We start from the raw sequence: 23,221 nt of genomic DNA on the forward strand, positions 1-23,221 counted from the left end.
ACTCACTGCCTGCCCGTTGGCGGAGCCTTGCCCGGTCCTCCCCAGGATTCTGTAAAAGCGGGAGGACGACAAGAGGCTAAAACTAGCTTCCAGAAAGGCCTGCTCTGGAGCTGTGGCTGGGAGAACCTTCATGCCTAGTCCTGTCTTTTAAATCTTATCTGGAGGAGAGAGATGCTCACAGATGCCGGAGGCTGAGGACCATGGCTTCTCATCTACTTGAGGAGCATGGGCTGTAGAGGAGGCCTGTCCAGGCCACACAGAGGGGAAAGAACAATCTCGAATAGCTAGCAAACCCGGGGTTCCCAGACGCATCCCACAAGAATGGAGGAACCGCTCCGTTCTGAGAGGGTGTCCGAGGGCCCAGAGTCGACGAGAACACCTCGGCCTCAAGGGTCTGGGTTCGGCTGACTTTATTAGGTCCAAAGAGAGCCACGGGTGGCGGTGTGGCCAGCGTGTGTAGCCGAGGGCTGGTGCTAAGTGCCTTCTCGCCTGGTGTCCAACAGCTGGAGGATTTCCAGGGCCAACGAAGCCACCACACTGTCAGCAGACGAACTGTGGGAAAAACCAAGGCAGAAACACTTAGCCGTCTCCGGGGGAAAACAGCCCCTCTTCCAAAGGGGCTGGCCTCTCTCGTACCTGAGTATCTGCTGGTTCGTAAAACTGCCCTCGTGCATCATTTTGAGCGGAAACGGGATACTCCGTCTCCGGGGCCTCAGCCCACGGTCCCAGAGGGGCTCGGAACTGGCCGCGCCGGCACCCCTAAGCCAGGCCTGAGCGCCCGGCCCCGCCCCGCCATCCAAACCACTTAGGCCGCGTGCACGGACACGGAGCCGTGGGGGTGAGTCAGACGGCAGCCCGACCCTGCCTAGCCCGGATCCTGCAACGGGCCTGCCCACGGCCGGCCTGCAGCTGACTCGTGCGCCCGGGCCCAGATCCCAGACCCGCTCCAGACGCTGGTTCTCCCTGCTCCTTTTCGCCACTTCCTGGCCGATCAGCCGGGAGGCTTTGGGTTTCTTACCCTCATCCGTGTGGATGTGCCGTTCAGAGCTTAAAAGGGCAAGTCTGTTGAATGAGACACATTTAAACCCGCGCCTTAACAACGGTTAGCGAGGAAAAGAATGACCTGTAGCACCGCCCTGAAGGATAAAACTAGTTCGCGGCAGACCCTCACCCACACAGAAATAGGGCTGTTGCCAAATAACCGGGGGCGGGCGTGCTGCATGAGCGGTGGGTCGCCGTGGCCGAGGGCTGTGGTCAGGGGACGGTGCCACGCGTTCCTGCTCCGCGCATCAAACGTCCCAGGGGACGGCAAGAATGCGTTTGAACTCAGCCTGATCCCGGCTGAGTCAAGGCCAGTCTGGCAGAGTCCTGCCGTCCGCCCTGCCCACCAGAGCAGCCCAGGGGGGGACCCGGGGACTGGCAAGGAGGGGACACCGACCTCTGACAGAGCCACGTCAGGACCAGGAACACGGCCATCCGCTCGTTCTTGGTCAACATGAGAAGGCCTTTTCTGGTTGGCCATCTGGACGAAGCCCAAATAAGACACCTTCGTGGCAGCGACCTCCCTAACCCAAGACGGAGGTCTGCCTGGTGTAGACATTTCAGTTGCCGGAGTGCTGGGCGGGTGGGGGGGGGGGGGGACGGGACACAAGAGGCGACTCGCTTCGTGGTGCACTGAGCCGTGTTTTGGCACATGTGGTCCAAATTTGGGTCCGGCTCTGAGGCTGTGCTGGCCTTGGCCTAAAGGCACGGAGTCCCCTGCTGGACGAGGAGTCCCGCAGAGGCAGGCACTGGAGAGGACGGGCTCTCGGGGGCTCTCCGCTCAACTCCTGTCCACCCGGTGGCTCTCCCGGGCCCTCCGGGGCACACGTCTGTTCGGAGTGGCTTCCTGACACGCGAGGCCAGGTCCCTGGGGACACGTGCCACGTGCTCCTCACAGCAGTCTTGCAGGAGGCCTGCGGCCCAGCCCGGGGAGTCACTGTCCGCGTCTCACGCCACAGGGTCCCAGCAGGGCAAGGAGGCTCCCCACCCCCGGCCGAGCTAGCCGGTCCTTCCCCCTCACCTCACAGAAACCACGCACAGCCTCCCTCTTTGGCTTAAACCTGAGAGCAGGACCCGGGTAGTCTAGGAGACGGCGTCCCCTGTCCACAGACCGCCTCTCGGCAACACCCCAGCCGTGCATTTTTCTTCAAATTAACACCGAACCCGGAACACCAGGAAGCAGAATTCAGAGAACCCTGTGGTTGTGAAAACCAACCACCGGGGACGCCAGCACCCGTTCCCCGTCTCGCGTGCCTAGTGAAGGCCGGGTGCCCCCTACGAGGTGGATCCCTCTCCCCAGGCCCGGGAGAGCGGCTGAAGCTCAGGGGACTGTGGCCCCCGCAACCTCAGGCCACCTCCCTCAGCTCTGGGGACGAGGGCCGGACCCCACGCCAGGCTCTGGCACAGTCACGCGCAGTGAGCGGGTAACACAGGCCCGATGAAGGATGGATGCTTGGGGGCAGCTTTCCTCTTATTCCCATGTCGTTCTTCTTTGGTCAGTTGGCATCAACAGCTCATATCAGAGGAACAACTCGTAAGCACGCCCCCCCCTCTGCCCCCACCTCTCAAGTTCAGGGTGTGTGTGTGTGTGTGTGTGTGCGCGTGTGGTGTCATCGTGGGATGAACCCTCCCTTTGGCCCTTACTCTACCACTCTTACAGGTGGAGGAGGCCACCTGTGCACAAGGGGTGACTGCCTTCCTCGCGAGGTTCATCCCATCCCCCCGGGCGTCCCTTCCCAGCTCTCTTCCCTATAGATGGGAATATTCCCTCCCCCCCGCAGGGCTAAGACATTCTCCTTTCCTCCCTCCCCCTGCTGATTTCCCCACCCCCCCCACCTGCCAGTGAGGGATACCCGGGGGGGGGGGTGCAGTGGCACGGCGGCCCCTCCCACACTGGCAATGACAGGCTGGAAGGTATGGGTCCTGGTCCTCGGTCTACTTACCCGCCAGCGGCGGCCAGCCCCTCCAGAGCCCGCAGGAGGCTGCCTGCATCCTTGAGATTCTCCAGATGCTTCTCGTTGGATGTGACCTTCGAGGGAGGGAGGGAGAAGAAAGTGGTTGGCCAGCCCATCCCTGACTCAGGCCCCACTGGATAGGCACCGAGTCTCGGGCTACTGGTGGCATTAGGGAGCAGGCCCTGAGTCCCCACCCCCCAGGGCACTGCTGAGCGGGGCACTAGAGGCAGACAGTGGTGGCACCTGGGGGTGAGCATGACAGAGTCTGTCGGGGCTGGAGACATGCCGGGTCGGGGTAGGGTGCCTTCCACTGGGCCCCTCAGGAGTGTTTGTGTTCTGGAAGCCTGAACTTCCGACTTAGAGTAAGTGATGACGAAGGAACTTTTCCAGTTGTCAGGGCCAGGACTCCTTGGGACCTTGAGTCCAACACAACCTTGTTCATATGGACAGAAGAATCACAATTCTGGTTGCCTGGAGATCTGGGGGGCCTGCGGGGGGAAGGACTAATAACCAAACCTGGGTACACACCCCTTCCCAAGTACCCTAAGGAATGGGCCCTTGCTCATTGCCATGGTCCTGGGAAGAAAAGGAAAAACATGTGGGGATCTCTGACTCTCTGGTGCCTATGAGCCGAATCACACACAACCTAGGCTTCCAGAGACTTCCTCTGAAAGCCCTCCAGAAGAGTGCATGTCCGCAACACAAGAAGAGGCTTCAGGAATGAACCTCGATCCTAGTATTAGACTGGCTCCTCTTAATTCAACGTTTGTGTCCTATTGTTATTTAAAAATATTTTATAAACACTTGCATGGTGCTTTACCTTTCGGAAGGCCCTGCCGTCTCCCGTCCACTCTCTCATCTATTCTTTTTATTTATTCACCTTGCAACGCAAGCACACGGCATGCTTTACAGACGAGGTAATGGAGGCTGGGCGAGATTAAGGGGCCACAACAGAGGTGAGGTGCACCTGGAGCCTGATCCTAATCCCACCATGAAGCTGGAACCGGGCTGGCCTCCGCTGCCCCCCGCTGCTCAAGTGCTCCTGGTCTTTCCACTTGATCACAGTGACCAGGGCAGGATGATCCCCTCCCCAGTTCGCAAGAAGAGGTCAAACATTTCTTAATCAATCACTCATGGTGACAGGAAGGTCGCAGGGGTAATTAGACCTTAACACGGACTCCAAATTACGTGTGAATGAATTTGCACTTCCACGGAGATCCGTTCCCACCCGCTGGGTATGCCAGCTACCAGCAGCCAGCTCAGTTGCATCAGGTGTGGCTTCTGCAGAGGTTTGCATCTTAAAAGAGCCGCATGTAAATCCGTTCTGAAATTACACCCACCTTGATGCGTTCAAAGGCTGCTATTTGAAAACAGTCAGCTGTAGTTCAATTCTGTCTGAAGTAAGCATAAACTTGTACTAAAGGGGTCTTCAGTGAGGCTTCCCACCTGGTTTTTCTCAAAGTTGCCACATACAGCTCAGTTGAACTATATCCAGAATCGCTGCCTTATCTGTACTGTGGGCCCGTGTGCAGAGGCCCCACAAGTTGCAAAGAAATTACAAGACTACCTCTGCCCACGAGGCTCACGAGGTGAGTTAGAAGGTGCAAATAGAAAACTACAGTGAGAATTAGGTGATCAAAGGAAAGGATCAAAATAGCATCATGTGCAGCCGACATAAATGTAGCCATAAACAAATCCAAAAGAATTAACTGAAAACTATGTGATTGGGCCACTTCATCGAACTCTTTCTTACTAACAACATCAGTTGTCCTGTATGTAAAGCTGAGTTAATTAGAAAATAAGGGTTTTCAATAATATCAATCGGAGGTTCTAGTTCTGGCTGGGTAAGACGGGAAAAACACATGCCACCCTTTCTCTCCCTCTACATGTAATTATAAAACCCAAACTATAAAACGCACAGCACAGTGATTTGGGACACTGAAAAGTAAATAGCAGCAGGCAGACTGGGGAAAGGCACTGGACTCTAAACACCACTCAGCTGGTGGCGAGTTTACCACTTCTTTCCCTCCAGTACAGCCTGGATTGAAATCAGCAAACCCAAACCATGGAAGTGAGCACTGTGGGGCAGAAGAGAGAGCTCTGGGGCAAGCCAGGCTTGAGAAGTGGGAAAGGAAACTCCCAGACGCTCACAGAGAGCAGATGAAACCTTCCAGGTTCTTTTCCTTTCCTTTCCCTCAGTTCTCTTGTCCCAGGTCCCAGGAAACTCTGCAGTGGCAGTGGCAGCAACAACAACGGCCAGAGACAGGAGCCCCAGGCGGCCCCTCTCCCCCTAAACGTGACAGTTGTGGAAGTGAGCAGTTTCTGGCCAGAGAATGGGAGATGCAAGGAACCAGAAAAGTACTGGGGAGATAATGAATCCGGAAGACCTCAAGAAACAAATCCCATAAAATTGTCTATAAACTCCTAGGCTCGCCCTCAACCTGTGCGTGCATGGAACTGATCCAAATGGCATACCAAAAACTTAAGGAACTGAGCTAATAAACCACTGTCCAGATCCCAGACTGACTCCTAAAGGACAGACACATAAGATAGGTCCAAAGAGCATTGCAAATGCTTTGAAACTAACCTGGCATTGAAATTACTATTCCAGCCTTCAACCTGATCATAATCACCATTCTGTATAGAGTTCCAACTAGACACAGTGTCTCATAATATTTAAAATAGCCAAGATAAAATCCAAAATTGCTCAGCATACAAATAACCATGAAAATCTCAACTCACATGAGAAAAGACAACAAAAGACAATAACAAGATGACACAGATATTGGAATTATCTGACAAAGACTTAAAAGTGTTATAAAAATGCTAAAACAAGTAATCACTAATGCTCTTGAAACAAATATTAAAGTAGAATGTAACACTCTTAAAACAAGTATTAAAGTAAAGCAGTATTGGAATAGAATGTAAAAAAATTAGAAGATATAAAAAATAAGCAAATGAAAATCTAGAAAAATAGAACCCAAAATTTTTAAAAGCCATGCCAAATGGATTCATTAGCATAATGGAAAGAGGCAGTGAATTTGAAGACAGATCAATAGAAATGGTCCAATCTGAGCAACGAGACAGAAAAACATTTGAAAACACAAATGGACAGAGTCTCAGGAATCTGTGGGATAATAACGAAAGGTGTGTACCACTGGAGTTCTGGAATAAGAGGGCAGAGCATGAATGGATGAAAATTATTTGAAGAAATTGTAGCTAAAACTGTTCCAAGTGTGATGAAACATCTAAATCTACAGATTCAAAAAAGTGAAAGACTCTCAAACAAGATAACCCCAAAGAATCCCCATCCAAAAACATCCACAGTCAAATTGGTTGAGGACAAAGAACTGTGAACTCAGGCAGAAAATAATACATTACTTATAGGAGAACACTGATTTGAATTATGGTGGACTTCTCATCACACTGAGATCAGAAGAGAGTGACACAACATTTTTAAAGTGCTAAAAAAGAAAAGAAGTATCAAACTAGAATTCTATATCTAGCAAAAATATCATTCAGGAATTAAGGTGAAATAAAGATATTCTCCAATGAAGGAAAACTAATAGAAGCATAATTTCTTTAAAAGAATCACTAAAGGAAACTCTTCAGGGGTGCATGGCTGGCTCATTAGGAAGAGCATGTGACTCTTGATCTCAGAGTCATGAGTTTGAGCCCCACGTGGGAGGTAGAGATTACTTAAAAACAAATAAATAAATAAACTTAAAAAAAGGGTGGTGGGGGCGGGGGGGAACTCTTCAGAGAGAAAGGAAATAACACCAGAAGGAAACTTGGAACCTTAGGAAAAAAAGGAAGAGCAACAGAAATGGTAAATATCTGAGAAAAGTAAAACACACTATCCCCTTTATTTAAAATACACTTGGTGGCAGAAAAGCAAGACATACAATATTATCTGATAGGGTTTTCAACATATGTAGATATAAGAAAATTGGAACATAAAGGGGGAAGGGTAGAGGAATCTATAACGTGGTAATGTTTCTATATTATAATTGAAGTGGTAAAATACTGATTATAAATAGATTATGAAAAGTAAAGTCTTTCATAGTCCCAAAAGCAACAACTAAAAAAACTTAGTAAAAAATACAGCAGACAAACTGTACTACTAAAAAATATTCAATAACTTAAAAGCAGTTAGGAAGAAAAAAAAAACAAGAAAACGAAAACAGAAGGGATAAGTATAAATCAAGTAAAAAGGTAGACTGTATCCTATCATATCAAGAATTACATTAAATGTAAATGATCCAAACGCAGCAAATAAGAATTTTTGTACAATGACCAAAAAAAAAAAAAAAAATGACCCAACACAATACTATTTACAAGAATCTTAACTCAAATAGAGAGAGATAGGTTGGTTAAAAGTAAAAGGATGAAAATCATGCAAATATGAATCAAAACAAAGCTAGAGTAGCTATATTAATATCAGACAAAGAAGACTTCAGAACGAAAAAAAATTACCAAAGATAAAAAGGTTTTGTCATCAAAAAGATAGAACAACAAGTGTGTACTCATTTAGCAATAGAAATTAAACATACACAAAGCAGGGGTACTGAGGTGGCTCATTCAGTTAAGCATCTGACTCTTAATTTCGGCTCAGAGCATGAGCTCATGGTTCATGAGTTTGAGCCCCACATTGAGCTTTGTGATGACAGCATGCAGAGCCTGCTTGGCATTCTCTCTCTGCTCTCTCTCTGCCCTTCCCCCAACTCACACTTGCACATGTGCTTTCTCCCTCGCTCAAAATAAATAAAAAAATACACAAAGCAAAAACTGATACAACTGAAAGGAAAAACAAACAAATGTGCAACTGTAGTTGGAGGTTTCAAAACTACTCTCATAGTAATAGATAGAATAAGTAGGTAAAAATCAGCAAGGACATAAAAGAGTTGAACCACATCATCAACTAACTGGATCTCATTGGCATTTGTGGAGCACTAAACCCATCAATAACAGAATATATATATTTTCCCCAAGAAATCAGGAACATTTGCTAATGTATATAATATTCTGGACCATAAAACAAATCTTAACTAATATAAAAGAACTGAAGCCATATATATTATATTTGTAATCATAAACTATAAGTCAATAAAGGTAACAGGGATATCTCACATCCCTTGGAAATTAAACAACTTACTCCTAAATCATCCAAAGATCAAAGAGGACACCCCAGGGAAAATCAGAAAATATTTTAACTTAAAAACTGACTATACAATATATCAAAATCTGTGGCATTCTGCTAGAGCAGTGCTTAAAGATAAATTTATAGTACTAAATACATTAAAAAAGAAGAAAAGTTTAAGTTAATAATCCAAGCTTTCATGTTAAGAAACCAGAAGAAGAGTAAGACAAACCAAAACTCAAAGAGGGAAGAAAAAAGGAGCAGAAATCAAAGGTAATGTGGTAGATGTAAATCCAAATGTTATCAATACCTACCTTAAGTGTGCATTTAATAAATGTACTACAAGTAAAAGACTAAGGTTTTGAGACTAGATATAAACAAAATAAAATACAACACAACTACATGCTGCTTACAAGAAACATATCTTTTCTTTTTTCCCCCTTTTAAATGTTTATTTATTTACTTTGAGAGAGAGAGAGAGAGTGTGCACAAGCAGGGGAGGGGCACAGAGAGAGGGAGAGAGAGAATCCCAAGCCTTGATCCCATGATCTCTGGGATCATAATCTGAGCTGAAATCAGGAGCCAGACGTTTAACTGACTGAGCTACCCAGGTGCCCCCAAACATACCTTTTTAAATATAAGGGCACAGACCAAATGAAGGTTAAAGAATGAAAACAGATGCCGCATAAACAGTAACCAGACAAAGCTGGGGTAGCTACTATCAGACAAGGTAGACTGGAAGCCAATAATTGTAACTAAAGATAAAGAGAGACATTTTGTATTTATAGAAAGATCAATTGACCAGTAATATATACCAAGACTAAATTTTTTTTTTTAATTTTTAATGTTATTTTTGAGACAGATAGGGACAGAGGTAAGCGGAAGAGGGGCTGAGAGAGAGGGAGACCAGAATCTGAAGCAGGCCTCCAGGCTCTGAGCTGTTAGCACAGAGCCCAACACTGGGCTTGAACTCATAAATCATAAGATCATAACCTGAGCTGAAGTCGGAAGCCCAACTGACTGAGCCACCCAAGTGCCCCTACCAAGTCTAAATTCTAAACGTACTTAATAACAGTCTAAAAATAAATTTTAAAAAAATGATGAAACCAAAGGGAGAATTAGACACCAAAATTATGGTGGGATTACTTTTCAATCTCTCTCAGTAACATGCATACAAACATCAGAAGGACACAGAAGTTTTACACAAGATTAGCAAACCTGACCTAATTGACATATGTAGAAAATTCATCTAACAACTTCAGAATATATATTCTTTTCAAGGGTACATGGGAAGTTTTCAAGATATGTCATATGTTGAGTTATAAAACAAGTTCTGACAAATTCCAAAGGTATTAATCCAACAAAATATATCAGGATCTGTATGCTAAAAACTACAAAATGCTGATGAAAGAAAAAACACCTAAACAAATGGATATACTATGTTCATGAATTGGAAGACTCAATAAAGATATTAACTCTCCCCAAATTTAGGTTTAATGCATTTCCTATCAAAATCCCAGAAGGATTTTACGTAGATATAGAACAGCGGATCCTAATTTGTATGGAAGGGCAAAGGAACTAGAATAGCTAAAACAATTTTGAAAAAAGGAGAATAAAGTTGGAGGAACCACACTATACAGTTTTAAGATTTACTATATAGCTATGGTAACCGTGACGGTATGGTATTGGCAGATATACAGATCAATCAAATAGAATTGTTAGCCCAAACACAGTCACACACAAATACTATCAACGTTTTGACAAATGTGACAAGGTAATTGAATGGGGGGAAGACAGCCTTTTGAACAAACAGTGCTACAACAAAGGATGCCCATATGCAAAAAAACACAAAAAACAAAAAAAACCAAACATGAACCTAGACACGTATCTTACACCTTAAATAAAACATAACTCGGGGCGCCTGGGTGGCTCAGTCGGTTAAGCGACCGACTTCGGCTCAGGTCACGATCTCACAGTTCGTGAGTTCGAGCCCCGCGTCGGGCTCTGTGCTGACAGCTCAGAGCCTGGAGCCTGCTTCACATTCTGTGTCTCCCTCTCTCTCTGCCCATTCCCTGCTCATGCCGTGTCTCTCTCTGTCTCAAAATTACATAAACATTAAAAAAAAAATTAAAAAAAAAACATAACTCAAAGTGAATCGTGGATCTGAATGTGTAAAATCTAAAACTATAAAACTTCTAGGAGACAATGTAAGAATCTATGTGACCTTAGCTTTGTTGATGAATTTTTAGATACAATACGAAAGCACAACCCCTGAAAGAAAAAAACCGACAAACTGGATTTTACCAATATTAAAAACTTGGCTCTTCGTAAAACATCGATAAGGGAGTAAGATCGGCACAGACTGGGAGAAACAAATGCAAATGACATATCTGATAAATGACGTTTATCTAGAACACATAAAGAACTCTTAACATTCAACAGGAGAACAACCAACAATCTGAACAGACATTTGACCAAAGAAAGTATTATGGGTGGCAAATGAGCACGTGAAAAGATACTCAATACCATTTTTCATCAGAGAAATACAAACTAAAACTGCAGTGCCATGCCGCTACGTACCTATCAGAATGGCTAAAATTCATAAAACTAACAATGGCAAACGCTGGCCGGGGAGCAGAGTAGCAGAAACTCTCATCCGTTGCTGGTTGGAATGCAAAATTCCAGCACTTTGGAGGACAGTGAGCCGCTTTCTTATAAAATTAAACACAGTCTTACCATATGGCCCAGCAACTGCACTCTTAGGGACTCACCCAAGTACACTGAAAACTTACGTTCGCACACGAGCCTGTCTGCAAAAGTCTCTAGCAGCCTTATTCACAGTCACTAAAAAGCGAAAGGAACGAAGATGTCCTTCCACAGGGAAATGAAAAAACAGGGAATGCATCCGTGCATTATTTGGTGTATAGGTCTGACTGGGCTTTTTCAAAATGACGGATCAGTAAAGCCTGGATGATTTTTGAAAAGATACGAGTTTTAATTTACCTTGCTAAATTATTTTGTCCTGTGATACCAATTTTCTATAATTAGTCAAGCTGGTAAATTAGGACTTCCGGTAGCTTTGAAATGATCCTTAGGAGTGAATCACTCCTTTCTCCCAGAGTGTGGGCTCCTCTCAGGCCACTGAAGGTTATAAATTAAGATGGGAACCAACCTTATTTTTGAAACATTCCCCTGTGCCTACCAATGTGGCCTTGGACCTTCTATTTTCTCGGTACTTAAAACTTTGTCGAAAACCAAATTGTGGGTCTCCTCAAAAGCCATCCTACCTATCCTCTTCTGTGCTATCAAAACACAGAATGTTCCATGCACACCGAAAAATCTCAATGACGTAGAAGTGACACTTGTCCATTATGGCAGTGAGTTTCTGGTTCAGCAACTGTTGGGAGAACTTCTCATGTCCGTGATTAGAGAAGTCAAGAAAGGGCAGGGACTCTTTAATAAATCATGTAAGAGGAGCCTGGCAAAGGGTGTAAACACAATATTTCTTCCTGCAATCACCATTTTCATTACTAGCACTCAGTGAGTTCCCAGAAGCCAAAACAAACAAACTCAATTTTATTTTCTAATAACGTACTACAGCAGAGGTTCCTGGACCTCTAAGAGTCTATGAGTGGATTCCATTATCTCAGAACGTCCCTTTCCTGCGAACAGAGTCATGCCTGCCTCGCATTCCTCCTCTTTACGATAAAAATGCATCGGCTGAATACGGAGTGCCTGTCATTATCTCACACTGAGACACCCGACTGGTAGCTGTGCGGCTAAAGCCAATCAAAATGAAAATAGGAATTACACTAAATATGTGCAGTTCGCATGGTAGACAGGATCATTCAAAACACCCATGGGGCGCCTGGGTGGCGCAGTCGGTTAAGCGTCCGACTTCAGCCAGGTCACGATCTCGCGGTCCGTGAGTTCGAGCCCCGCGTCGGGCGCTGGGCTGATGGCTCGGAGCCTGGAGCCTGTTTCCGATTCTGTGTCTCCCTCTCTCTCTGCCCCTCCCCCGTTCATGCTCTGTCTCTCTCTGTCCCAAAAATAAATAAACGTTGAAAAAAAAATTAAAAAAACAAACAAACAAACAAACAAAAAAAAAACACGGGGTGTTTAAGAAAAAGGTCAGAAAAAAGTTGGAAGTTTGAACTTAGAATGAAGATCCACCTGGCAGGACTATCCCTCCACTTCTGTTTGATTGAGGATATAGAAAAAACTGATGATGTACTTCGGGCAAATACGCGACTTATTCAACTGGCTACGGTCATTTGAACACGGCGTGTGTCAATCAGCACTCACGCATCACTGGGAATAACCAAAACACCGAAAGCAGACGCATGCGTCCTACAGAATCAACCTTCACGTTCCCCAGCAGGCTCACGAACTGTAAGGTAGTGGCTTTACATACACCGTAAAGGACAGAACTGGGGTTGGCTCCTTTCTGGAATTCAGCTTCCCAAAGGCAAACTGACAAAAAGATGTCCCGCTGTCCCCCATAATGGCAGGACACTGAATTTGGCCAGCCCCCTCAGTTTGCAGGTGAGGCTGTGACGAGAGGACAGTGGCTGGCCCAGGGTCACAGTGGCCTCTGAGGGGCAAAGCCAGGCCTGGCGCCCGCATTCTTTATCCAAGGTCATGACAAATGTGCGAGTAAGAACTTTGATTTTCGATCGCCGTGGTGTATCGTGAATTCATGCTCATAAACGTGACTCACAGCATCGTCCTCGTGAAGCTCATAAAATGCTCCAGGACCAGCTTCTCTATTAGAAACGGTTTGGGGAATGGGGACCTGACGTGGCTGCAGCCGAGTCAGGCATGGGCAGACCGTGGGGGTTGTTTATGAGGGTACAATGACATATGCCTGTGTCTTCGGTGATCCTGAATGCGTGTGGCGAAGCGAAGCCAAGTTAGCTTTAGTTTTCTAACCAGAGAGGCCTCCAGACAGGCCCAGGCAACACTGAGAAACTAGAAAAAACCTGGAGATGAAACAGGCAACAGTGAGCCAGGCCAGGTGCTCCCCGGTGCTTGTTATTACAGACACACACTTCACACAGGGGAGGACTGTCTTCATTCTGTGGCCTTCAGATCTCACCAACACAAGTCGAAACAGGCAGGGAGCTATGACAACTCTACTTCAAAGAGTTGAAATTTCAAAAATAAACCCATACACGGGGCCCCTTTATTTAGTTCTCTTAACATATGCTTTGTCTTCTCTCGGCTGAGGTTTTTAGGTTACTTCAAAGCCATTTTTACCAAATGCATATGGAGACAGGCTCTCTCCACTTGTTATCAGACGCCAGGATGGAATCCGGGGAAGAACTTCCGGAAGGTGTAATGGGGTCTGGCAGTTCCTCCCCCAGGCTCTATCTGGCGTTGCAGTGCTCGTTGGGGGCCTCTCCAGAAACTTCTTGAGCTGCCGCCAGGGTCTGGCCTCCCACATTCACATTACAGCAAGACTGTATTAACACACACCATGCTGCATCCGGGCCCCTATGCTCATTATGCCTTCCATGATGCTGAGCGCATCTGGGGTAAAATGGAGTAATTCTCGTGCAGCTTTCCATAGCCTCGTGGCCTCCATGCCTTCCCTGGAGTCCACTTAAAAACTTTATGTTCCTCAGTGAAAGCAAGGGAGGTCGCTTCTGACCAGGACTAATAAGCAGGGCGATGACTGGAAGGAAATCCGGAGGTATCCCTGATTCCTGTGAGCGGATCTGCTGGTCACGGAGGGGTGAGGGGTTCCAGCTAGAACCTACTCTGGGGCGTCTTCGGGGAAGAGACGGGATTTACCGATGAGGCAGCCCTAGGCACCAAGACTTGCTCATCTAGATTTGGCCCAGACTCCCATGAACTCAGGCTCTCTGGAGAGGGACAGAGATGCTATACTAAGCCTGAATGGTCCTGGGGCACACGCAGACTGACCGCAATGGAGGCATTCTTCTATGCTCTTCCGGAAGCACCAGCTAGCTTTGATTTGCGGTTGAGCAGCACTGAGGCCCGGAGAAACGGGAACATATTGATTCCTCAAGTTGAAGAAGTCCGGGCGAGAAGAAGAAGAAAATGGCTCTCATTCAAGAGCACCCACGAGTTTCCACGTTGAGTACGTAAGAACTGGGGCGGCGAGGGACTGTGCCCAGGGCATTAGCAGGTGTGCACGGGCAAGGCTAACAAAACCTAGGTTTCAGGTAGGAACTGTTGGGGTTCACCCCTGTCTATAAGACTATTTGCGCTAAAAGGCCCAGGAGTACAAAGGCCCTGGAATTTGGGTCAGGAAAGGAAACGAACACGTCTGTGGTACTATGTTCACGAACAGAATTAAGTGCTTTCAAACACATGACTTTCTTTTGGACAACCTTGCAAAATAAATCCGAGTATGCTCACTTCCCAGAAGAGGAAATGGAGGCTGGCAGGGCCTCCGTGACTTGCCGCAGGTCACCTGGCCAGCAAACACTGGCACTGAGATAGGACCCCGTCTACCCAACTTCAAGACCCCGGCTCTTTCCGAGAGACTGCTGCATCCTCACATCTGCTGAACACCCAGCACAGCTGTTGGCTGACTGACTGGATAATGAAAGCAAGTGACTGACTGGCGAAGTGTGGTGTCACCTCGAGCGCCTCCACCTACAATGCTGGTGATCTGGTGTAAAGGCTTGCCCGCTCCGTGCTGCTATGCACGCGGCCCCTTGCAAATCATACAGCATCCTCTGCTCCCCACCATTGTTGTTGTCGACTCTCATCACTTTCACTGGGAGCGGGGAACCACAGACTCTCTCTTGTAGACCGAACTGGGGTTCCAGGTGTAGACCGAAGGACTCTGCGGGTCACACGTACCGTCCGGTAAACGGTTCCTGATGTGGCGACCGCCACTCGTTTGGCGATTTCTCTCAGTGCCTGGCTACCAGAAGGCTTTATGCATCCCTCCTTGCATCCGGGGTGGGAGGTCTGTCCTTGCTGCTGATGGGAAGTGAGTTACGAGTTTTCTGGGTTGCCATTGTGGACTAGTATTTCCTAGTCTCTTCACAATAACCATATGAGGAAGGTCTTCTATGATCCTCTGGTTAGAGATGAAGTGACAGCGGGATCCCCCACTACTGGCCAGCAGTGGAGCTGGGATGGAGACCAGGTCTGGCTGACTCTCTCTATTGCCCCCTTGCCCTAATCGCCATGCTGTCCTCTGCCTTTTCCCCCATCAGGGTCTGGCTGCAGAAGCACTCAACACAGAGACAGGGCCGGTGTCGGAGTGGGGAGGGTAGGAGCGGACGTTACCCATGAGTAATGGGAAGGCTGACATTCTGGAATGCGGGGAGTCAGCCCCAGCCTGCAGGAGCCGGGGTCCCTGGAGGAATGGCTGGGCCTGCAGCGTTCGGGGCCACAGCCTCTAGAACTAGGGTCAAAGCTCACTCTTTCGACTGGTATTTCCACATTTGGAAGGGAAAGCTGACTTTAGTGAGAACACACCAGTGTGGGAGGATTTTCTTTTTTCTCTTGACCTTTCTTTCCTCCTCCTGGGGTCCGTATGCTTCCCAGTCTAGCCCGACACCTCCATTCTCCTCTCCTGCCCAAAACTGCTGCCTGTACGTCTGGGCACCTGCTAAATCCAGGGGCCGTGGAGATGATATGCTCAGGATTTGAATGTTTTTCCTTTTCATCCCATAAGACATGATTATTTTCTGGAAGAAAATTATCCATATCTGCCTCCTTCATTTCAGGCCAGCCAGTTCTCTCCTCTCTCTGCAGGGCAGTAAAAATGCCCTTATTGCTTAAAACTGTCCATAATTATATCAGTTTCTGGCCATTAAATCTAGTAAGTTTAAAATGTTGAATATAATATAGCCGGTTTGGGAAATCTTTTAGGCCTGATCCAACTGACTAGTTACAACAGCCAGGTCCTAAATATGTTAGGAAAAAGCAGTTTTAATTGGCAAAGAATGATGATCGTGGACCTTGTGTGCATATAAGGATAAACTAGAGGATGGCCCAAAGAAAGTTCCGGTGAAATATAGGATCAGACCGTGCCATTCTCCCCAGAGGGCCTGATCCAAGTGCTGAGAAGGGCAAACATGAGGGAAAGGATTTCCAAGGCAGGGGTATGGGGGTGCCAACTATGGGATGTGGCTGCAATCATTGCCTCACAAGAGAAGATACTCAAGGTAGCAGCCATCATGTGATTAGGTAAGCGTGAGAACTTGGGTCACAGGAAGTGAGGAGTTGTATGGGTAGTTGGAATTTGACCTTGACCCAAGAAAGTGCCAGCTCATCCTTAGGAACACTATATGGTCATACTTAGGTGCCTATTTGACACTGGGATCCCTAATTTGCGGTGTGGGGTGCAGGTGTGTAAGGGTGGGGCTTTGAGGTGGGAAGGAAGCAGATAGGAGAAGTGGCCTAATAGTATCAATTTCCAGCTCTTTCTCTGACCCTCCTATCGGATGGGGAGACACAGTAGGGTCATGTCGATGTCAGGTCAACAAAGCTTCCTTCTTTCCTCAGTTCCTCACTCCCCTAAGTAAGGACACTGTCAGCCACTATTCCCCTGGGCTGTGATTCAGCCATTATAAATAAGAACGGTCGGGAAAATGCTTGCAGTGTAGAGTAAAAAACAAAATCTAAACGCATGTGGAACATGAGTACAATTATATAAAATGGCTATGGGTACCTTCTAAGCTTGAAGCCCCCAGTGTGATAAGAAAATTACACACCTAACCCTCGCTCCCAAGGCCCTCAGTTTAGTGACAGGTGGGCAGAAAAGAAGCCACAACGGTACACGGAGGGCACGTGAAAAGCTCTTTTGGCAATCGTAAAGGGTCCTACAAACCCTTTCTTTATGCTCGAGATGAAAGGGTGTACTGAACACCTACTATGTGCCAGACTCTGTTTGGACTCAGGGAATACAGCGTGTGCAGGGGTGTGAGCGCAGAGCTGTGGCTGTGAGAAACGCAATGAGAAAGCAAACGTGTACTTTGCGATAGCAGTCGGGGAAAGTAGCACAGGAGGAGAGGAGAAACGGTGTGCGGTTGGGTGGCCGGGACAGTCCCCCGGTGGGCGGAATGATGAGCGTGCCAGCCATGAGAACAGCCTGGGGACCCGCATTCTGCAGAGGGGCAAGGACAGCAGCCACCGTCCCGAGGTGGGGACGACGCCGTGGCGCCTGGTGGCCTGAAGAAGCAGGGAGCCAGCTGGGAGGGACTGCAAAAAGGGTCCAGGTGGTGGCGACGGGGACCGGGGCACCGTATCCAAGAGCTCACCTGCCGGCCCGGGATCCCCAAGCACACTGACTTGATCCCTCCTGACCTTCCTTCCCACTGAGCCTTCGGTTAAGCAAAGACGAGACGCTGCCTGGACCTTAGTCGTCCGTGGCAGAGACGGGGGCGTGAGACAGCAGGTGACCAGGGGGATGAATGTGCCAAACGACTCAACCCTTTACGGTGGGCCAAGCGTCTACACAGTCCCTTTGGAGGGAATGCGAGAAAAGTCTGCATCCTAGACTTCGTGACGTGGAAACGGAACCCTTGAGATTTCTATCTGGAAAAGGCGGACGTAGCATACATTTGAAACGGGTGACATGATCCCACAGGAATTCTGAGTGGAGGGGAGATAAACTCATCCACAATTACTAGTAATTTTTTTAAACAGACTTATTGGATGAGCATTTTGCTTCTGGGTGACGAAACTGTTAGCTAAGCGAACAAAGTCTTCGACAGACTCCTGCGATACATGTCACGACGGGAGGGAAAAGTCAGTTGCTTATGGCTGCCACGCATTCTGCTTATGACAACATGCTCCATGAGCAGAAGCACCTTAGCTGTTGTGAAGCCACTGAATTTGCAAGTACAAGGGGGAGACAACGTGGGGGTGGGGCCTATCAACCTGCCCCCACAGACCCTCAGGGAAACATGACGATGCGCTTCAAAGGCATCAGGTTGGGATCTGTAAGTTTGGATAGAGGGCCTCAGGGAAGAGGGACATGCGAGGTTCAGGTGGCCCTGGCCGGGCCTGCAGGCCGAGCCAGCACCCCAGAATCCTCCAGTCTGGGCTGGGCCCTGGGCCTCCAGTCAGGAAGGCAGGTGAGGGGCCGCTTCAGGGCTGGTGGGCAGACCCGCAGCCACCGGCACCACAGCCACCAACAGCGTGGATGCAGGGGGTGGCCTGCATGCTTTCCTGGGGTTCAGAGGCAGGTGGCTTCCACGAGGCTCGCTATCACCTCAGCAGCGTCTTCCACATGTGTCAGAATGAGGCTGGACACGGGCAGGCGGAGCTGATGGGGATACCTGAGCCAAGGGTCTACTCGTTTCTCTTCCTGCCTTGCACTGTCCTCCAAACTTCACCTTGTACTTCCGGGACTCTCTAAGGGAACATCGGGGCTTGCTGAGATTTCCTCAGATTGCTAAAATTTGGAAGAAAATGAAATGGAAAGAAAAACTAGAGCACATGTGGTTTACATGATGAAAGCCGTCAGGCACCTTTTAGTCAAAATTTAGGCCAGAGCGCTGAAAATTCCCATGGTGGCTGTTGTTTTTGTTGAGGGACTTAACCAAATGCTGAAAGACTCCATTTGGAAGCATTTTAATAACGACCATTTTGAGAAAATGAGTAGCCCCTGTGAGCGTCTCGTCCTCCCTCCCTCAGGCAGACCACAGCACGAGGACATTCTTTGTGAGGCCTTGAGAAAAGCTGCCTCCAGAAGCAGGGAGGGGAGCTGTAAAGTCTTCGGATCCCACCTCAGATGCAGGTTGGCTGTCAGCTGACCCTGAAGCATCCATTGCGCCCAGCTAGGTGGTGACAAGGAGCGTTGTGTGTGGTGGGGGTGGGTGGGCTTGGAAAACTCCCACGAGAGGCCTGCTCTGCTCCGGGGCAAACCTGGTGACCCACACAGCACTAAGCAGAATTGGGATCTGCAGGAAACAACTTCCTGGACCAGGGTCAAACTGGCCGTGGGATAGAATTAACTGAAGCAAAGTCTCAGAGGCTTTGAGGACAACGTCAAAGAGCCTGGATCTTCCTCTGCAAAAGGCTTTGATGGGCTGAGTTGACCCACCTCCACAAGCCTCTACCCCTCATTCTTCGTGGGTACTTCATGGGGGCAGGGCCGGGGAGGGGGCTGGTGTTGGTGACTAGACAGGGGCTGGAATCAAGGGAATTGTGGCTCCCATGTGGCAATCACTCATGGCCTCCTTCTGGGCCACTGGGGGCACTTTAATAGGGAAGCCAGAGCTTTGGTTTAAGTGAGCCTCTAATGGGTGGCTCAGAGTCTCTAGAAAAGCATCAGGTTGGCTGCTCACACATCTTTGTAGGCCAGAACGGGACACCAAGAGGGCCTTGCAGAGCCGAGGTCCCAGAGCTGTGAGACCCACAGGGACACTCCCTCTGAACCCAGGCCAGGCACCATGGGGGAAATTCCCAGAAATAGGTGGTTTGGCCACAAACAGGCTAGACCATTTTCTTCACCCTGTCCTCAACGGCTCCCAGTACAAGGGCAAGCCTCTTGGAAGCCTAAGAACATTATCCAAGAGGAGAAGCTTTTTAGGGCTTTCAGATGAGGTGACACAGACAGGACTTCCACGTACTTTAGGAGCCCCAGCTCAAATGCCAAAGTATCCGCAGAAGGTTTTCATTGAACACAGGCAGGAAAATGGATGGAGAAAAGGATTTCCCGGGCCGGGACAAGGAGCTCTCCTACTCCTCCTTCTAACGGAAGTGTCGCCACTGCACCTTCCCTCAAACAGCTTCCTCTTAATAATCCCTTAGTCCCTCAAAACCAAAACACACTCTGCTTGGGACTGACACAGAACCAAGCCAATGCTAACGGGATGGTAGGGCTGCCTGACATCTTTTAGGTAGAGAAGGTGGCTGTGTGTGTGCGTGTGTGTGTATGAGTGAATGTGCTGGGAGGGGGCGTTTTAAGGCTTTAAAACACTTTCCTTAGATACACTCACTTATCCTGAAATGAGGAACCCAGTGGATGGCAAAGAGGGGGAAATCCTACATACACTGTAACTTCCGCAGGATTTTAGGTCTTAACCTGACAACACCTGCAGTGAATATTCCTTCGTGTGCGTTACCCCAATCGGCCTCTGAGTGGGCGGGGTCCTGCTGCTGTTCTCGTTTCCCAGAGGAGGAAACTGCCACCTCAAGAGCCACAGTGGCCAACCAAGGTCTTCTCGACTGAGAACATCTGGGCTCGGTCATCAAGCGCCACGCTCCAAGTCGGGAGGAGCGTGAGCTGTGATGTCTGTGAGATCCAGACGGCCTGCCAAACAGGCCTCAAGGTGTGAGGGGGCTTGATCTGCCGGCTTCGTGACAGTCTCTTGCCCCATACTGGTGCTTCTCAAATGGGGGTGGTTTGTTCCCCAGAGGACATTTGGCCATGTCTGGAGACGGTTTTGGTTGTCACAACTGGGGATTCATGGAGGTGCTACTGGCTTCTGGCATCTAGTGGGTAGAGGCCAGGGACGCTACTACACGTCCTACATGCCCAGGACAGCCCCACGATAAAGAATTATGACTCCAATGTCAACAGCGCTGAGGTTGACAATCCCTGGGTTCGACACCAGATCCTTGCTCAGGCAGGTTGGGTCACCTTCTCGTGCAATACTAGGACGTCTGAGGAAGTTTAGAAGGCTAGCTCCCCTGTCCTGTTTTGTTTTTTCCTATGTGAGGCTGCCTTGGACTAGCTTTTGTTCGATACGCAATACCCTTCCTTCTGTGGTGCGTGGGTCTGGGACCATCGTGGGATGTATCCCACTCATCTAGGGGCCTTCTGAGCTTCCCCAGGCTGAGATGTCCTGGGGAGCAGCCTTGCAGGCTCCCACGTTCTGCCGTCCCACAGGAGGCTCCAGAAAGTAAAGGCTTTGCACACAGCTGCTGCAGTCAGTCACGGAGCAGGACCTGAGACGTGGCTCTCCGGCCAGCCCCTCAGCTGCTCTCCGGACCAAAATGCCACCCGCCACACGGACTCAGCCAACCTAGGGGAGACGTTTCGTATCCAGACCAAACTGGCATTCAGTTGTCAGCTGGTTCTTTTTTCCCCATGTGACCCACTTGAGCGAAAATTTCAAGCAAGCTTTATTCACTCCTCTGAAATTAGTTCTGTATGAATTTTAGAACAGATCAGCATTCTGGAAAAAATTAAAGCGGGATGAGCACGACATCCTTATTTTGTATTTAGAATATAGTTACTCCTTCATCATTCCAAGATATTCCTTGGAAATGGGTAATTTCATCCCCCTCCATTAGCTTCACTAATAATTTCAATGCAAATCCATGAAAAGAATGAAGGCCACAGCCTGCAATATTACCTATTACCCAACATGTCTTTTTATACAAAATCCTAGAAACAGACATCGGGCCTAGGATAGATAAATGAGTTCTAGGAATTGATGGTCAAATGCAGTCTTTCAGCATATGGATGAGGTGGCTTCTGGAGAATGTAACGTGATCTGAAAGCTCCCTTAATTACAGACATTAGGAGGCTTCAATCCATTTCACCCCATGAGAAAAAGGCACCATGATTCAGTTGCTACCTTGATGAGATGCCTTGGTTCATGATAATGAAACGTTGAGTTGAGATCATAGGAATTCTGGCACTATTTTAATGAAAGGCAACTTTATGAAAAACAAATTCTTATGCAGATTATCTATTTAATGGACCTTCATAGGGTTCCTTTAAATAGTATAATCTCCATGTCTCTTAAAGTTACTCAAATGATAATACATTTCATTTTACAGGTTCCTATAAAATTACTTAATAAAAGAGAAGTGGACAATAAAGTATTTGAACATAACCGTAGTTGCAAGGGTCCTGGGGAAAAGTCCTTGACTCTGGCAGCTCACTTTTTTTCCCACCCTCCATACTTTTTGATGACTCAACCTTTGGTTTGAAGGTACAACGAAAATACTATTTATTACTATGAACGGTTACGTGTGAAAATTATAGACTGTTTTCTGTTTAAGATAGAATGTATATGTTAGAACAAACACACATACACACATCACGTAAACATCCCAGGACAACGGCAGACAAGGCTGTTAGTCCAAGGTGGAGAACAAGAGGATCATCACTCAGAGAAAAAAATGATCCGTAATATACAATAAAAACTACCTGCTCGAATAGGGGGCCGGGAGTTCAGAGATAAGAGGTATGGATGAACACAGTCAGATAGGGGAGGATACAGATGCCTAACCAAGAAAGGGTCTGAGGGCCAGGCCTAGACATCCAGGGAAGGTACTCACTCCACCCAGCTGGTGGGCCATGACCTTGTAACAGGTTCCATGTGCATATCCAACCGTCCGCCCAGGAAGACTCAAAGATTTGCTCTGCACTGCTGTAGGGTCTCAGTCTCAGAGTTAGGAAGCGCAAACAAAGATCTTAAGTCCCTTTCCCTTCCTCTAGATCTGGTTTTTTCTGTTTGTTTTGTTTTTAGCTTTTGTTGTTTTTTCTCTGAGTGTATGGCGTTGGGGCGGACTCAATATGACTCCAAAGTTCAACCTCTGCCTTTCATTCTTGGATCCAAGGTAGTTGTGAGGCAGCATTATATTAGCAGCTGGTCCTGCTAACATGTACCGAATGCCGTGTGCCAGGTACTGTTTGAAGCACTTAGAGAGGAATTAGCTCATCTGAGCTCCTAAGAGTTAAACGTTGTTAATGTTCCCATTTCACATATGAAGAGACCGGGGCACAGAAAGGGTACATTCCTAAGGAAGCTATTAAAAAGCTCAAATAGAGACAATGAAATTCAAATCCATAAAATGACAAAACCTGAGAAAAAGTGCGTTTTTGTCTTCTATTCGCTTTTTTGTATTAGAACAAGTGGCAAAGATTACTACAGTAACTCTTCTTTTTCTAAACATGACATCTTCCTAAATTATTTCTTTTTAACCATCTGTATCACGGAGTTTTTAGCTAGTTGATACAGGGCTTCTAAAATTATGTCTTTTATGTTTTCCTATGTCCTTTTTCTATTTCCTTCTCACTTTCATTATGTCTTCATGTATTAATTTTTAACAGTTTTATCAAGGTTTCACTGACATGATAAAGGGCACAAACATAAGTTATACAATCTGCTAAATGGTACGTATGCGT

The 23,221-nt window shown here is 47.6% G+C and overlaps 1 protein-coding gene across 1 annotated transcript in view; it reads right to left on the bottom strand.

Annotated features, from left to right (window-relative positions):
* Positions 1-393: 393 nt before the first annotated feature.
* The window catches only part of ULK4 (unc-51 like kinase 4), a 572,731-nt gene continuing 549,903 nt past the window's right edge, over positions 394-23,221 (bottom strand). Inside the window, 2 exon segments of the mRNA XM_030328370.2 lie at positions 394-552; positions 2,985-3,070. Coding sequence (XP_030184230.1) covers positions 474-552; positions 2,985-3,070 — 165 coding nt within the window. The 3' untranslated portion in view covers positions 394-473.

This window comes from Lynx canadensis, chromosome C2, assembly GCF_007474595.2.
Source record: "Lynx canadensis isolate LIC74 chromosome C2, mLynCan4.pri.v2, whole genome shotgun sequence".
Taxonomy (NCBI): Eukaryota; Metazoa; Chordata; class Mammalia; order Carnivora; family Felidae; genus Lynx; species Lynx canadensis.